The following is a 17,389-nucleotide window of genomic DNA, read 5'->3' as shown; positions in this document are numbered from 1 at the left end:
TAAAGGCACTTTTTACCACGACCTAGAGATGGGTGTCTGCCCCCAGCCCGCGAGCCGTAAGTGTGCTTTTCTCCGGCCCCCGGGGACCTCTGTGCTCGGGCCGACTCTGGCTACCAGCCCTTTAATTGCTCCTGACGTTCAGTACTGAATGCTGCAGTGCGTGCAATGAAGACTTACGTCCTGACGCTGGACAGGTCCAGAGTGAGGAAGTACTTTGTTGGTGGAGTCAGCGCACTCTGCAATCCAGTCCCACCAATGAAAACAATAGCATCAGTCACTTCTGTGATATATGTACCCCCAATCCCTCCAGTGATACGTGACCCCAGCCCCTGTTGTGATCTATATGCCCCCAGCACCAGCGTCTCCTGTGATTTATATGCCCCAGTCTTTCCTGTGGTGTACATTCCCCCCAGCCCCTCCTGTGATATACATTTCCCTAGCATTTCCTGTAATGTATATGCCCCAGCATATTCTATATGATGATGTTATGGTAAATATACTTTAATTATCATTTTGACAATTTATATATCTATAAATCTTTGATTTTGTGTGTTTGAATTAGTTTTGTAAGTGTTATTCATAAAAGCAATAACACAGGGCGATGTCTGTGATATAGAGGCGTCTTTGTGTTAAATTTTATTTGTTAGGCATAGTAAACTGGGTAGAGCCAGTCTGAAGGAATTCAGCAGAATCCATAATTTACGACTTGTTTTTCCCAACTTGCATATCTTTTTCTTTAGCCATTCCCGCTCCTTCTGTGGATATAATAAAATACTTGTATCTTGGGGTTTGAGGGCAGACAAGAATTGCACACTGATAGGCACTTGCTGTGTGTTTTTTGTTGACTCCGATGCATCGTATTTATTTAATTGAAAAATTAATGGCAGATTTGGAGATTGTTTTTATTTCAACCATAATTAGCTCTCCTTGGAAAGGGTTAATGATGCAATGTATATGCTCCAGTCCCATAGTCTCCTGTGTAATGTATATGCTCCAGTTCCATAGTCTCCTGTGTAATGTATATGCTCCAGTCCCATCGTCTCCTGTGTAATGTATATGCTCCAGTCCCATCGTCCCCTGTGTGATGTATATGCTCCAGTTCCAGTCTCCTATGTAACGTATATGCTCCAGTTCCATAGTCTCCTGTGTAATGTATATGCTCCAGTTCCATAGTCTCCTGTGTAATGTATATGCTCCAGTCCCATAGTCTCCTGTGTAATGTATATGCTCCAGTCCCATAGTCTCCTGTGTAATGTATATACTCCAGTCCCATAGTCTCCTGTGTAATGTATATGCTCCAGTCCCATCGTCTACTGTTTAATGTATATGCTCTAGTCTCATAGTCCCCTGTGTGATGCATATGCTTCAGTCCCATAATCTCCTGGGTGATGTATATGCTACAGTCCCATCGTCTCCTGTGTAATGTATATGCTCCAGTCCCATCGTCTACTGTGTAATGTATATGCTCCAGTCCCATCGTCTCCTGTGTAATGTATATGCTCCAGTCCCAGCATATTCTGTGTAATGTACAGTACAGACCAAAAGTTTGGACACACCTTCTCATTTAAAGATTTTTTCTGTATTTTCATGACTATGACAATTGTACATTCACACTGAAGGCATCAAAACTATGAATTAACACATGTGGAATTATATACTTAACAAAAAAGTGTGAAACAACTGAAAAAATGTATCATATTCTAGGTTCTTCAAAGTAGCCACCTTTTGCTTTGATGACTGCTTTGCACACTCTTGGCATTCTCTTGATGAGCTTCAAGAGGTAGTCACCGGTAATGGTTTTCACTTCACAGGTGTGCCCTGTCAGGTTTAATAAGTGGGATTTCTTGCCTTATAAATGGGGTTGGGACCATCAGTTGTGTTGTGCAGAAGTCTGGTGGATACACAGCTGATAGTCCTACTGAATAGACTGTTAGAATTTGTATTATGGTAAGAAAAAAGCAGCTAAGTAAAGAAAAAAGAGTGGCCATCATTACTTTAAGAAATGAAGGTCAGTCAGTCTGAAAAATTGGGCAAATTTTGAATGAGTCCCTAACTGCGGTTGCAAAAACCATCGAGCGCTACAAAGATACTGGCTCACATGAAGACCGCCCCAGGAAAGGAAGACCAAGAGTCACCTCTGCTTCTGAGGATAAGTTTATCCGAGTCACCAGCCTCAGAAATTGCAGGTTAACAGCAGCTTAGATTAGAGACCAGGTCAATGCCACACAGAGTTCTAGCAGCAGACACATCTCTTCAACAACTATTAAGAGGAGACTTTGTGCAGCAGGCCTTCATGGTAAAATAGCTGCTAGGAAACCACTGCTAAGGACAGGCAACAAGCAAAAGAGACTTGTTTGGGCTAAAGAACACAAGGAATGGATATTAGACCAGTGGAAATCTGTGCTTTGGTATGATGAGTCCAAATTTGAGATCTTTTGGTTCCAACCACCGTGTCTTTGTGCGACGCAGAAAAGGTGAACAGATGGACACTACATGCCTGGTTCCCACCGTGAAGCATGGAGGAGGAGGTGTGATGGTGTGGGGGTGCTTTGCTGGTGACACTGTTGGGGATTTATTCAAAATTGAAGGCATACTGAACCAGCATGGCTACCACAGCATCTTGCAGCGGCATGCTATTCCATCCGGTTTGCGTTTAGTTGGACCATCATTTATTTTTCAACAGGACAATGACCCCAAACACACCTCCAGGCTGTGTAAGGGCTATTTGACCAAGAGGAAGAGTGATGGGGTGCTACCCCAGGTGACCTGGCCTCCACAGTCACCAGACCTGAACCCAATCGAGATGGTTTGGGGTGAGCTGGACCGCAGAGTGAAGGCAAAAGGGCCAACAAGTGCAAAGCATCTCTGGGAACTCCTTCAAGATTGTTGGAAGACCATTTCAGGTGACTACCTCTTGAAGCTCATCAAGAGAATGCCAAGAGTGTGCAAAGCAGACTCCCACTGCTTGAGTTGTAGAAATGTTACATAAGCAGTGATGAATTTTCCACTGTGAGGAGGCCTGCAATGTAATATACATCTGTGTTCAGAACTTACTGCTGGAAACAATTCATGACTATACGACCATTATGGCATAGTGCATTGTCCTTTTAACATGTGAAAACCCCGTTAGGTTTGTAATTTTGAAATACTGGTCCTGGTTAACTTAGCACAAATGACCTTGCCTTGTTCAAATTCTTTCTGGTCCCTCAACTTTTACATTCTACTTCGGATTCACACTGAAATCGGATTACTCCGGGGTCACTGGTATAACTACACAGTAGCTTCAATCAGGAAAGTCTGTGTATCTAATAAATTTTTCATTCAGTGTATAATACTGGTGGATAAAACAAGACTGAACACAAGACCTTCACAGCCTTCTACACAACATAGGGAACATCTCATGAAACCTTCTCTCCATCTACCTGATGATACTGAGGCACATTGGGATTTTCTTGTTTACAGTCCTGTGGAAGAAGAGGACGGGGACATCTCTCTGGTGTTGTCCTCTTACTGGATAGAACTGGAGGAAACACATACAGGGACTGAATTCATTCATTACATACAGATAATTATAGGCCGCGTGTATTTAGTCCAGTCTATTACCTGGTGATGTGTGGGGCTGGGGAACCTCCATCATGACGTCCTTGTACAGATCTTTGTGTCCTTCTAAATACTCCCACTCCTCCATGGAGAAATAGACGGTGACATCCTGACACCTCATAGGAACCTGACACATACAATGATACCGTCATCCCCCTGATCCCTTCATAGCGTTACTGTATAATGTCCCAGCAGTGTCACCTCTGCAGTCAGCAGCTCAATCATCTTGTAGGTAAGTTCTAGGATCTTCTGGTCATTGATGTCCTCATGTACCAGGGGGTGAGGTGGAGGCACCGTGATTGGGCTCAGGGGTCTTCCCCATCCCTCAGACACAGGGTCCTGACAGCGCTCACTAGAGGTCTTCTTCACTACTGTGTAATCCTGGTTATGGAGAGACACACTAATGAATCTCACTACAGACATTTCCAGAGTCCTCACCTCTCCAGTTCTGTCCATCTGTTATTCCCATAGATAAGAATTATGTAATGTGATGTCATCAGAATCTCTCACCCCTCCAGTAAGCCGGAAGAGGATCTCTAGGGTGAGCTGTAATATCCTCTCTGCCATCTTGTCCCTGTCCATACCCATCCTTGTAGGGTCAATCAGGAATATTCTCTTATATAGAAGATCTCCACTGAGAGGATCGGATATTGTAGGGACCTGAATGGGGAGAAGATGACGATGTAACATCATAAAGATCACATGCAGGCCCGGCGCCAGCACCCGGCGCACCCCGCCGCGCTATGGGACCCATGAGCGGAGGAGAGAGGTACCAGCGCCCACTTCCCCCCACTTTCTCAGGGCCCCGGCAGCCGGCACAATACTTACTCCTCCCTGTGCCTCCGCAGCAGCTCAGGTGTCTTCCGCGTCCTCTGACTGTGACGTCTTTACACCGCGCTCTCTCCTGAGCCGTCACAACGCAGACCAGGAAGACGCTGAGGAGTCCAGAGCAGCGGCAGCAGGTGAGAAGTGAGGTATTTGATTTTTTTTTTTTTGATGTATGGAGGCATGGGGCATTATATAGGGGGGGGGACAGTCGGTATGGAGTGTTATATGGGGGGTGACAGCCTGTATGGAGCGTTATATGGGGGCCAGTATCCTGTATGGAACGTTATATGGGGGCCAGTATCCTGTATGGAGCGTTGTATGGGGGCCAGTATCCTGTATGGAGCGTTGTATGGGGGCCAGTATCCTGTATGGAGCGTTATATGGAGGCCAGTATCTTGTATGGAGCGTTATATGGGGGCCAGTATTCTGTATGGAGCGTTATATGGGGGCCAGTATCCTGTATGGAGCGTTATATGGGGGCGAGTATCCTGTATGCAGCGTTATATGGGGGCGAGTATCCTGTATGGAGCGTTATATGGAGGCCAGTATCCTGTATGGAGCATTATATGGAGGCCAGTATTCTGTATGGAGCGTTATATGGGGGCCAGTATCATGTATGGAGCTTTTTATGGGGGCCAGTATCCTGTATGGAGCGTTATATGGGGGCGAGTATCCTGTATGGAGCGTTATATGGAGGCCAGTATTCTGTATGGAGCGTTATATGGAGGCCAGTATTCTGTATGGAGCGTTATATGGGGGCCAGTACCCTGTATGGAGCTTTTTATGGGGGCCAGTACCCTGTATGGAGCTTTTTATGGGGGCCAGTATCCTGTATGGAGCGTTATATGGAGGCCAGTATTCTGTATGGAGCGTAATATGGGGGCCAGTATCCGGTATGGAGCGTTATATGGGGGCCAGTATCCTGTACGGGGCGTTATACAGTGGTGGCCAAAAGTATTGGCACCCCTGCAATTCTGTCAGATAATACTCAGTTTCTTCCTGAAAATGATTGCAATCACAAATTCTTTGGTCTTATTATCTTCATTTAATTTGCTTGCAAGGAAAAAACACAAAAGAGAATGAAGCAAAAATCAAATCATTGATCATTTCCCACAAAACTCCAAAAATGGGCCAGACAAAAGTATTGGCACCCTCAGCCTAATACTTGGTTGCACAACCTTTAGCCAAAATAACTGCGAACAACCGCTTCCCGTAACCATCAATGAGTTTCTTACAATGCTCTGCTGGAATTGTAGACCATTCTTCTTTGGCAAACTGCTCCAGGTCCCTGATATTTGAAGGGTGCCTTCTCCAAACTGCCATTTTGAGATCTCTCCACAGGTGTTCTATGGGATTCAGGTCTGGACTCATTGCTAGCCACCTTAGAAGTCTCCAGTGCTTTCTCTCAAACCATTTTATAGTGCTTTTGGAAGTGTGTTTTGGGTCATTGTCCTGCTGGAAGACCCAGCTTTCTCACACTGGGCCCTACATTATGCTGAAAAATTTGTTGGTAGTCTTCAGACTTCATAATGCCATGCACACGGTCAAGCAGTCCAGTGCCAGAGGCAGCAAAGCAACCCCAAAACATCAGGGAAGCGCCGCCATGTTTGACTGTAAGGACCGTGTTCTTTTCTTTGAATGCCTCTTTTTTTTCCTGTACACTCTATGTTGATGCTTTTTCCCCAAAAAGCTCTACTTTTGTCTCATCTGACCAGAGAACATTCTTCCAAAACGTTTTAGGCTTTCTCAGGTAAGTTTTGGCAAACTCCAGCCTGGCTTTTTATGTTTCGGGGTAAGAAGTGGGGTCTTCCTGGGTATCCTACCATACAGTCCCTTTTCATTCAGACGCCGACGGATAGTACGGGTTGACACTGTTGTACCCTTGGACTGCAGGGCAGCTTGAACTTGTTTGGAGGTTAGTCGAGGTTCTTTATCCACCATCCGCACAATCTTGCGTTGAAATCTCTCGTCAATTTTTCTTTTCCGTCCACATCTAGGGAGGTTAGCCACAGTGCCATGGGCTTTAAACTTCTTGATGACACTGCGCACGGAAGACACAGGAACATTCAGGTCTTTAGAGATGGACTTGTAGCCTTGAGATTGCTCATGCTTCCTCACAATTTGGTTTCTCAAGTCCTCAGACAGTTCTTTGGTCTTTTTTCTTTCCTCCATGCTCAATGTGGTACACACAAGGACACAGGACAGAGGTTGAGTCAACTTTAATCCATGTTAACTGGCTGCAAGTGTGATTTAGTTATTGCCAACACCTGTTAGGTGCCACAGGTAAGTTACAGGTGCTGTTAATTACACGAATTACAGAAGCATCACATGATTTTTCAAAGGGTGCCAATACTTTTGTCTACCCCCTTTTTTAGGTTTGGTGTGGAATTATATCCAATTTGGCTTTAGGACAATTCTTTTTGTGTTTTTTCATTGAAGACAAATTAAATGCAGATAATAATACCAAAGAATTTGTGATTGCAATCCTTTTCAGGAAGAAACTGAGTATTATCTGACAGAATTGCAGGGGTGCCAATACTTTTGGCCACCACTGTATGGAGCGATTCGCCGGTTTCTGAGCAATTGCGGAATTTACAATAGATATCACTCATGTAATGTAAAAAGTGAAACTTTGCATTGTACTATATATATAATTCTCTGCGGTATCTGTGCATCATGAATCGTGGTATGTGCTAAAGGGGCCCACTGAGACTCTTTCGCCCGGGGCCCAGAAAAACCTGGAGCCGGCCCTGATCCCATGTAAGAAATCTCCGGAGCTGTTACCGGCTTCACATGATCACTACATCCAGTCATGGCCCCGTCCTGCCCCCGGTATAACACACAATCACACTATAGTCACATACAGAGATTTATCACAGGCTCAGCACTGAGGGGGTTAATAGTAATGGAGAATCTCCACATACCTCCAACCTTGGTAGAGACTAAATCCAAGTCAGCTAAAGGACCTCTGGTGACGTCATGCCCATGTGACCATGCAATTTGATGATGTCACCGGAAGGGACGGGGCCTCATGCTCCATTGCATACCTGATACAGGAAGGCCGCTCTGCTGCTGCTGAGGCTGTGCTGATTACACGGGGAGCTGAGGGGTTTTGGAGGCGCAGATAAGTGGATGTTCCTGCATGAGCGCTGCACAGGGGGGTTTTGTACGTGTCGGGAAGGAGAGGGGACTGTTACTTGCATGGGGCTGCGTGCTGGGGGTCTGCATGGAGAAGGAGGGGGCACTGTTACTTGCATGAGGCTGGGGGTCTGCGTGGGGAAGGTGCATGGGGCTGCGTGCTGGGGGTCTGCACTGGGAAGGAGGGGGCGCTGTTACTTGCATGGGGTTGGGGGTCTGTGTGGGGAAGGATTGGATGCTGTGACTTGTATGAGGCAGGGGGTGTGCATGAGGAAGAAAGGGGTGTGCTGGGGAGCTGCATGGGGAAGGAGGAGTACTGTTACTTGCATGGGGGTCTGCGTGGTGATAGGGGTCTGCATGGGGAAGGAGGGGGTCCAGCTATTTGCATGGGGCTGCGTGCAGGGGGTCTGTCGCCCTCCCCTTTCTCCCCCCCCCCCTCCCGTGTCTGTCGCCCTCCCCTTTCTCCCCCCCCCCTCCCGTGTCTGTCGCCCTCCCCTTTCTCCCCCCCCCCCTCCCGTGTCTGTCGCCCTCCCCTTTCTCCCCCCCCCCCCTCCCGTGTCTGTCGCCCTCCCCTTTCTCCCCCCCCCCCTCCCGTGTCTGTCGCCCTCCCCTTTCTCCCCCCCCCCCCTCCCGTGTCTGTCGCCCTCCCCTTTCTCCCCCCCCCCCCCTCCCGTGTCTGTCGCCCTCCCCTTTCTCCCCCCCCCCCTCCCGTGTCTGTCGCCCTCCCCTTTCTCCCCCCCCCTCCCGTGTCTGTCGCCCTCCCCTTTCTCCCCCCCCCTCCCGTGTCTGTCGCCCTCCCCTTTCTCCCCCCCCCTCCCGTGTCTGTCGCCCTCCCCTTTCTCCCCCCCCTCCCGTGTCTGTCGCCCTCCCCTTTCTCCCCCCCCCCCTCCCGTGTCTGTCGCCCTCCCCTTTCTCCCCCCCTCCCGTGTCTGTCGCCCTCCCCTTTCTCCCCCCCCCCTCCCGTGTCTGTCGCCCTCCCCCCCCTCCCGTGTCTGTCGCCCTCCCCCCCTCCCGTGTCTGTCGCCCTCCCCCCCTCCCGTGTCTGTCGCCCTCCCCCCCTCCCGTGTCTGTCGCCCTCCCCCCCTCCCGTGTCTGTCGCCCTCCCCCCCTCCCGTGTCTGTCGCCCTCCCCCCCTCCCGTGTCTGTCGCCCTCCCCCCCTCCCGTGTCTGTCGCCCTCCCCCCCTCCCGTGTCTGTCGCCCTCCCCCCCTCCCGTGTCTGTCGCCCTCCCCCCCTCCCGTGTCTGTCGCCCTCCCCCCCTCCCGTGTCTGTCGCCCTCCCCCCCTCCCGTGTCTGTCGCCCTCCCCCCCTCCCGTGTCTGTCGCCCTCCCCCCCTCCCGTGTCTGTCGCCCTCCCCCCCTCCCGTGTCTGTCGCCCTCCCCCCCTCCCGTGTCTGTCGCCCTCCCCCCCTCCCGTGTCTGTCGCCCTCCCCCCCTCCCGTGTCTGTCGCCCTCCCCCCCTCCCGTGTCTGTCGCCCTCCCCCCCTCCCGTGTCTGTCGCCCTCCCCCCCTCCCGTGTCTGTCGCCCTCCCCCCCTCCCGTGTCTGTCGCCCTCCCCCCCTCCCGTGTCTGTCGCCCTCCCCCCCTCCCGTGTCTGTCGCCCTCCCCCCCTCCCGTGTCTGTCGCCCTCCCCCCCTCCCGTGTCTGTCGCCCTCCCCCCCTCCCGTGTCTGTCGCCCTCCCCCCCTCCCGTGTCTGTCGCCCTCCCCCCCTCCCGTGTCTGTCGCCCTCCCCCCCTCCCGTGTCTGTCGCCCTCCCCCCCTCCCGTGTCTGTCGCCCTCCCCCCCTCCCGTGTCTGTCGCCCTCCCCCCCTCCCGTGTCTGTCGCCCTCCCCCCCTCCCGTGTCTGTCGCCCTCCCCCCCTCCCGTGTCTGTCGCCCTCCCCCCCTCCCGTGTCTGTCGCCCTCCCCCCCTCCCGTGTCTGTCGCCCTCCCCCCCTCCCGTGTCTGTCGCCCTCCCCCCCTCCCGTGTCTGTCGCCCTCCCCCCCTCCCGTGTCTGTCGCCCTCCCCCCCTCCCGTGTCTGTCGCCCTCCCCCCCTCCCGTGTCTGTCGCCCTCCCCCCCTCCCGTGTCTGTCGCCCTCCCCCCCTCCCGTGTCTGTCGCCCTCCCCCCCTCCCGTGTCTGTCGCCCTCCCCCCCCTCCCGTGTCTGTCGCCCTCCCCCCCCTCCCGTGTCTGTCGCCCTCCCCCCCCCCCGTGTCTGTCGCCCTCCCCCCCCTCCCGTGTCTGTCGCCCTCCCCCCCCCCCGTGTCTGTCGCCCTCGCCTTTCAACCCCCACCCCGTGTCTGTCGCCCTCGCCTTTCAGCCCCCACCCCGCGTCTGTCGCCCCCCCCTTTCGCCCCCTCCGCGTCTGTCGCCCCCCCCTTTCGCCCCCTCCGCGTCTGTCGCCCCCCCCTTTCGCCCCCTCCGCGTCTGTCGCCCCCCCCCTTTCGCCCCCTCCGCGTCTGTCGCCCCCCCCTTTCGCCCCCTCCGCGTCTGTCGCCCTCCCCTTTCGCCCCCTCCGCGTCTGTCGCCCTCCCCCTTCGCCCCCTCCGCGTCTGTCGCCCTCCCCCTTCGCCCCCTCCGCGTCTGTCGCCCTCCCCCTTCGCCCCCTCCGCGTCTGTCGCCCTCCCCCTTCGCCCCCGCCGCGTCTGTCGCCCTCCTATTGCCAACCATTTAGGGGACACTGCGTTGTTTCACAACTCCTGAATCTTTTCTGGTTAGCAATATGCGCCCTCCTGAGCCCATTTTTTCCATGCACCACTTCATCTTGCAGGGAGCCCCACAGGCCGCATCCTGTGGTCATTTCAGCTTGGGGGGACATCTCTCCTTCAGGGAGATCTGGATGACTCATATGGACACCACCTCCCTGACCCTGGTATATCTCGGGGTTACAAGATGGAATGCCCTCTAGTGGTCGGGCATATACTCAAACTCTTGTGTCCGCTAATGTTTTCAACTAGAAAGGAATTTTATGGTAAATACAGAAATCACATTTTTCAACAATTTTTACAATTAAATTGCTGGGGACTTGGGTGCAAAAGGTTTTTGTTTTCATTGGCCCTAATGTCCAGCGAGGCTTAATTCTACTTATTGATCTGTAAAGTTGATTGTTCTACATTTGAATGCATAAATATATTTATATCTGTTTCCTTTTTGTTATATAAATAATTCTGTGTTTTAATAAAAACTTTTTGAGAACTATGGGCTGAATTTTCTTTTCTATAATTATGAATCTTGGTGTGATATTAGTGAAGAGAAACTGCAGGTGGATCTGGGCGTGTTCACACGTTGCGATTTGTCGGGGAAACAATCTGCAGCAAATTTCTCACATGTAGACCCGCACTAAATCCTTCAGATCTCACCGACAATTTATTTTGTCTTTATCAGCAACCTTTAACCCCTTTCCGACATGCAGGGCCGTGGCGTCTGTAAGCCAAACCTCCGACTCCTCAATTTCCACGACTCCGACTCCCTCATACATGGCTGATGTTTAAGTGATAAGTTTACTGTAGCACAGATTAATCTTAGCTAAAAGTCTAGACCCTTAGATCAGGAATAGGACAGACATTTATAGGACACTTCATAACTTTCCCAAATTCTTATGAAAAAAATGTTCCCCACAAACTGCAGTGAACTACTGTACCCAAATTATTATATATATTTGGGAGTTGGAGTCGGTCCATTTTATACCGACTCCACAGCCCTGCCGACATGGGCCGGGCGCACCTTTCTGGGCACGTAAAAGCTGATCTGTCATGTGCCCCTAACAGCTGCGGGTGGAATCGCAATCTACCCTCAACTCTTAACATGTTTAACTCGCGTTTACAGGAAGCGTGTCACTAATGCCGCCTATGGGCACCCGTGTCACATGACTGCAGGTCGCCGATGCAGGAGACCCCTGTGGTTGTCATGTCTCAATTGCTATGAGCACCCACCCAGGGGTCGGCGCTCATAGCAGGTGAGCATTTCTGCTAAACACAGGTGATCTGATCATCACCTGTGTGTAGTAGAGGCGATCAGATAATTGCAGCTTCTAGTCTCCCATAGAGACTATCGAAGTATGCAGAAAGTAAAAAAAAAAAAAAAGTTTTGAAAAATATAAAAGTTTAAATCACCCTCCTTTTGCCCCATTCAAAATAAAACCATAAAAAAAATGAAATATACACATTTGGTATCGCCGCTTTCAGAATCGCCCGATCTATCAATATATAAAAAGAATTAATACAATTGGTAAATGGCGTAACAAGAAAATAATTCAAAACGCCAGTTACGTTTTTTTTGGTTGCCGCAATATTGCAATAACGAGCAATTAAAACATCGGATGTACCCCAAAATGGTATCAATAAAAAAAAGTCAGCTCGGCGTGCAAAAAATAAGCCCTCATCCAGGTTTCAAAAAATGGAGATGCAACAGGTCTCTGAAAATGGGGCAATTTTTTTTCCTAACAAACTTTGGATTTTTTTTCACCACTTAAAAAAGAACCTATACATGTTTGGTATCTGCAAACTCGTAATGACTTGGAGAATAATAATGGCAGGTCAGTTTTAGCATTCAGTGAACATGGTAACAAACCACTGTGGAATTTCACTTTTTTTTGCAATTTCACCGCACTTGAAATTCCTGTTTTCCATTACACTATATGGTAAAACCAATAGTGTCGTTAAAAAGTACAACTCGTCCCGCAAAAAAGTAAGCCCTTACATGGCCATATTGATTGAGAACAAAAAAAAAGTTATGGCTCTGGGAAGAAGGGGAGCAAAAAGTGAAAACTGAAAATAGCCTGGTCATGAAGGGGTTAAAAAAAAAAAAACCACTCGCTTATGTAACTTGGCTTTCCATGTGGCCCATACAGTCTGATTAGCCGTCCAGGTCATATATGGGGCAAAACATTTTTTGACAGATTTTTTTTTTGTTTATAAAGAGGCATTTTCGTAACGTTGCTTTTCACTGAGGGTTTGACTGCTGGTGCTGCCGCTGCTCCATAGGACAGAATCTGACAGAGGTCACATTACATATTTTACAGAGCGGTAAAAGTGCGCCTCTTACAAATTGTGAGTATTTTTAGCTAAGGAGGAGGACCTAATTTGCAGTAACTCAAATCTAGAGTACATGGATAGGTATACATAATACTGTTTCATCTGATCAATAGTATCTTATGAGAAATGCTATCAAGCATGAGTAGAGAGAACTTGTTTTCACAGAGTAACCCCCTTATTGCCCATCCTATCCGGCACAATGCAGCACTTTTATCTCTTGTAGAATTTAGCAGCCATGCACATGCTCAGTCTGACCTCCATTACCACCCTATGGGACTCTCAAGCGATGCTGTTTTTTTTCTGGCAGCCACATAGCAATACTTCTTAAGGTGCGTTTCAGACGTCCATGTTTCCAGTACGTGTGTTGTCCGTTTCCACACGTACTGGAGACACTGACACGCGTAGACCCATTTTAATGAATCGTTCTGTGCACATGTGTGTTTCCTCAGACCGTGTGTCAGCAGGCAAAACTCGCTGACATGTTCGTTTTTTCTCGTAGCACTGGCTGCAAAACGTCCCGCACACATGCATAGTGATGACACAAGGATGACTTCCGTGTGTCATCAGTGTGACACGTACTGGCGCCTGGGAATCCACGGTACAGTTAGCGCTGTTCCCAAGTGCTGAACACTGCCACCATTGTCCCCTACCTGTGCTGCGATCAGCGCTAGCAAGGGACAATGATGAGAGTAGTATTCAGCCCCCGCTGTGTCTAGCAAGTGTAAAAATAAGAATAAAATAAAAAAAATCCTTATACTTACCTGTCCTAAGTGTCCCACGCTGTAATCCACCTGACCACTAACAACAAGGAGCGAGGGAGAGCCTTGGACCTCCGCTGAGTTCTGGAGTGACAGGACACCACTTGTTGAGGTCAGCGTAGGTCTGGGGCCCGCTTGCTGCAGCGAGTCATTCTCCCCAGCGTGAGCGGTCAGGTGGATTACAGCGGGGGACTTCTTCGGACAGGTGAGTATAAGGATTTTTTTTATTTTATTCCTATTTTTACACCCGGACACAGCAGGAGGGGAATACTACTCACTATTGTCCCTTACTAGCGCTGATCGGAGCGCAAACAGGAGACAATGATGAGGGCAGCGTTCAGCACCCAGCGCTTGGGAACAGCGCCAACTGTACGCTAATTCCCAGGCACCGGTACATGTGATACTGATGTGGTACATGGTTGCCACACGTATCACACACGGATACTGATATCTCCAGTACTGGTTTTATATCTGGACTAGTGATGAGCGAGCGTGCTCGGTACTCGCCTAAGCATCTCACTGCTCAAGATGCTTGGTGGGTATTTCCGGGATGCTTGGGCGAGAGCTCGGGTCCCGGCCCTGCATGTTTAGCACTCTTTAGAGAGCCAATGAACATGCAGGAATTGTCTGCCACTCACTGTAATGTCGTAGCCATCTTGGTTGTGGCATTACAGTGATTGGCTGGCCACATAGCTTCATCTGTTCTATATATAAGACCTGGTGACCCTATGCTCATCACATTGTACCCTGGAAACAGGTAGAGTAGGGAGAGCTGCTGCTGTGTGAGGGACAGAATTGGCGGTGTAATAGTTAGTATAGGTATCCCACAGCAAGATACATATCCATGTGAACTAACAGTCCTTCTGAGGACTAATCTAGCTGCATATATTCAGTGGTGATAGCAGGAGTTAGGCAGGCAGAGATTGTGGACACTATACAGCACAATAGGGTCCATTGCACGTTCTGTCTGGTGCTGCCTGGTACAGATAGCCATTGGACTAGATATCAGGGCTTTTTTTATGGCTCTTAATCCTGATTAATTTCTTAAAAAGCAATATAGTCCAACATTTTACTCCTTCATTTGCTTGTTAGTAGTGATAAGCGAGCATGCTTGTTACTCGAGATTTACGAGCATGCTCGGGTGTTTTCCGAGTATCTTCGGCGTGCTCGGTTGTTACGTTTGAGTCACTCCGTGTGCATAATTTGCGACTGACTGCTTTAATACCTGTGAGGAATGCCTGTTTCTTAGGCATTCCTCACATGTATTAAAGCTGTCAAACAGTTGCAAATCATGCACACGGAGTGATTCAAACATAACACCCGACCATGCTGAAGATACTCGGTGAGCACCCTAGCATGCTCGCCGAAAGGGTTAACAGAACATGCTCGCTCATCACTACTTGTTAGCCTTGCAGAATACAGCCAGATCTTTTCCATCATCAGATGCGATCCCATATTACTGCTGTACAAATCCATTTGTAGGAAACGTGTAAAATATTCTACTCCATTTAAAGTTTTGCAAAAGTGTGTTGGTGAAGCTATTTACATATGGTCGCTGCCAATAATAGTAAACTACAAGGGCAGTATTTAAAACCGTGGGTGTCCGTCAGACGTGTCACATACTACTGCGGTACAAATCCAGCAATTTATAGGGACCCTGCAAAATATCCTTCATTTAAAATGGGCAAGGCACGTGGCATGGGATGGGGAAGTGGATGTGATTGTGATGGTGCATGCAGAGGTTGAGGCCATGGGCAAGCTGAAATTGTGTCACAACAAGCATCCACATCTTGTCATCCTACCTTCCTGTCAAAATTACTAGAAGACCGCAACGCACCACTATTGAACCCAGAGCAGTGTCAAAAGGTTGTTGGTTGGATAGCAGATAATGCTTCCAGTCACTTTGCCACCACCACCACCCTTTCTTCCACACGGTCAAGTCTCAGTAGTCGTGAGTCTGGATCGCATAGTCCTCACACTGATCCTCCTTCCTCCCACCATGCCGAGTGCCCGTTTTAGAAAGTCAGCTACAGCTTCCGCTGCCCTTGCTGTGGTTCAGCAGCGTTTGTAGCTTCCAGCTCACTGACTGGTGTGCGATGTTCCCACACGTTGAAACTCAACATTGCATATGTTGAGAAGGATTTGTGAGGAGCATAGGGCAGTTGTTGAGTACCAGCTTCAAAATGCCTGTCGGTATTCAGGTCAGCCTCTGCACATAAGAGCTCAGGAGTGGGCATGGATGTCAGACATCTGTGCCGTCCTCCAAAACTTTGAGGACTCCACCAAGATGGTGAGCGCCGATGATGCCATAATTAGCATCACCATCCCGCTTCTCTGTCTTCTGAAATGATCGCATCTCATAATTAAAGAGGAGGCATTGCAGGCGGAGCACGATGAGATGGAGCAAGGAACCATACAGGGTGATTTCACACAGCCTAGCCTCATCTCATCCCAACGTGGATTGGGTGACAATGATGAGGAGGAAGAACAGGAGCTAGTTTCCTGCGCTATAGATGGTACTACCCACACAAGTGTCATACAGTCTGTTCAGCATGGATGGCCTTAGGAGTGGGAGGAGGAGGAGGATGATAGCATGGTCAGTCACCCTCTTGGTGAGGACACAGAAGTCTTGCCTGTTAGCAGTCTGGCACACATGGCTGAGTTTATGTTATACTGCCTTTCCTGTGACCCTCGCGTTCTCCAAATTTTGGGTGACAGTCATTGCTGGTTGCTGACACTTCTAGACCCATGATACAAGGAGAACTTTCTGTCTCTCATTTCCGTGGCGGACAGGTCTACTAAAATGGTGCAGTACCAGAAGGCCCTTGTTGCAGAATTATTAAAAAAAATTCCCATCTGAAAACGCTGACGGCAGAGGTCAATTCGTTGGACAACCAAGGAGTACAGGCGAGAGAGACACAAATACGATCCAGCAGAGGCAGGGGAACACTGTCAAAGGGCTGGGAGAGTTTTCTCAGACCCTCCCATCACAGAGGCCCTGATGCGCGTAGTCTCACAAGGAGGGATAATTTTTCGAAGATGCTGAAGGAGTACCTTGCCGACCGTACTAACGTCCTCTGTGATTCCTCTGTGTCCTAGCTGGACACGTGGCATGAACTGGCTCTCTACGCCTTGGAGGTCCTGGCCTGCCCTGCCGCTAGCGTTTTTTCAGAGTCTTTTTTAGTGGCGCTGGGGGCATTATAATTGATAGGCGCATCTGCCTGTCAACTGAAAATGCTGACAGGCTGACTCTTATAAAAATGAACAAGTGTTGGATTGGGCCAGACTTCTCAACACCACCGAATGATAGCAGCGGAACATAAACTCAAATCCAGTGTCTTTTTTTGGGAGGTCTATTCCCAAGCACCTCTTCACACCCAGACATGGGTATACGCTTCCTGATTTTGTCTATTTTCTGTTGCCCTTCTCCTCAACAGAAGGAGAATCTCTTATAACCAGGGTGACCATGATGCAACACCCACATCATTTTTTTAAACGTGTTTATCATGCTCGTAGGTAATTTTTTTTAGAGGCCTACCTCTAACATTCTGTATGATATACAGTATGTTCATGTATACCCCCCAGAGGTAAATTGTTACGGATCCGGATGGTGGAACCTCTGTGCTGCGGTGCAAGGAGGGACCCAGAGGGGCGTAACTAGGTATCAACTCGGAGCGACCTAGGTCGTTCGGCGGCTCAATCGACTCCGTGACCAGAGAGGCTCCGAGCAGAGGGACCAGGTGCTACTCTGGGGACAACCTTGTAAGGGAGCAGGAGACTCCCACGGTACAGATGGCAGGGACTGACCGGTATTGCAGATGGGCACAGCTGGCAGGCTGACGAGTTATCCGGGTGGATGGACTGGCAGACACGGCAGGCGACAGGCGGGAGCCTCTAGGTAGGCTGTCAGGTGGTCACGGCAGGTGACAGGCAGGAGCCTCTAGGTAGGCTGTCAGGTGGTCACGGCAAGTGACGGGCAGGAGCCTCCAGGTAGGCTGACAGGTGGTCATGGCAAGTGACGGGCAGGAGCCTCCAGGTAGGCTTACAGGTGGT

The 17,389-nt window shown here is 49.7% G+C and overlaps 1 protein-coding gene across 1 annotated transcript in view; it reads right to left on the bottom strand.

Moving 5' to 3' along the window:
* LOC141271464 (uncharacterized) overlaps positions 1-17,389 on the bottom strand; it is a 163,857-nt gene that overhangs the window by 119,090 nt on the left and 27,378 nt on the right. The window contains exons 8-12 of the mRNA XM_073681535.1: positions 13,229-13,245; positions 4,111-4,254; positions 3,802-3,981; positions 3,604-3,727; positions 3,423-3,520 (exon numbers count right to left, since the gene is read on the bottom strand). Coding sequence (XP_073537636.1) covers positions 3,423-3,520; positions 3,604-3,727; positions 3,802-3,981; positions 4,111-4,254; positions 13,229-13,245 — 563 coding nt within the window. The remainder of the gene's footprint in view (positions 1-3,422; positions 3,521-3,603; positions 3,728-3,801; positions 3,982-4,110; positions 4,255-13,228; positions 13,246-17,389) is intronic.

The sequence above is a fragment of the Phyllobates terribilis genome, unplaced genomic scaffold (genome assembly GCF_046119375.1).
Source record: "Phyllobates terribilis strain yellow unplaced genomic scaffold, ASM4611937v1 Scaffold_5__5_contigs__length_657084704, whole genome shotgun sequence".
Taxonomy (NCBI): domain Eukaryota; kingdom Metazoa; phylum Chordata; class Amphibia; order Anura; family Dendrobatidae; genus Phyllobates; species Phyllobates terribilis.
The sequence above is the reverse complement of the archived record's forward strand: the minus strand, read 5'-3'. Positions and strand labels throughout refer to the sequence as shown.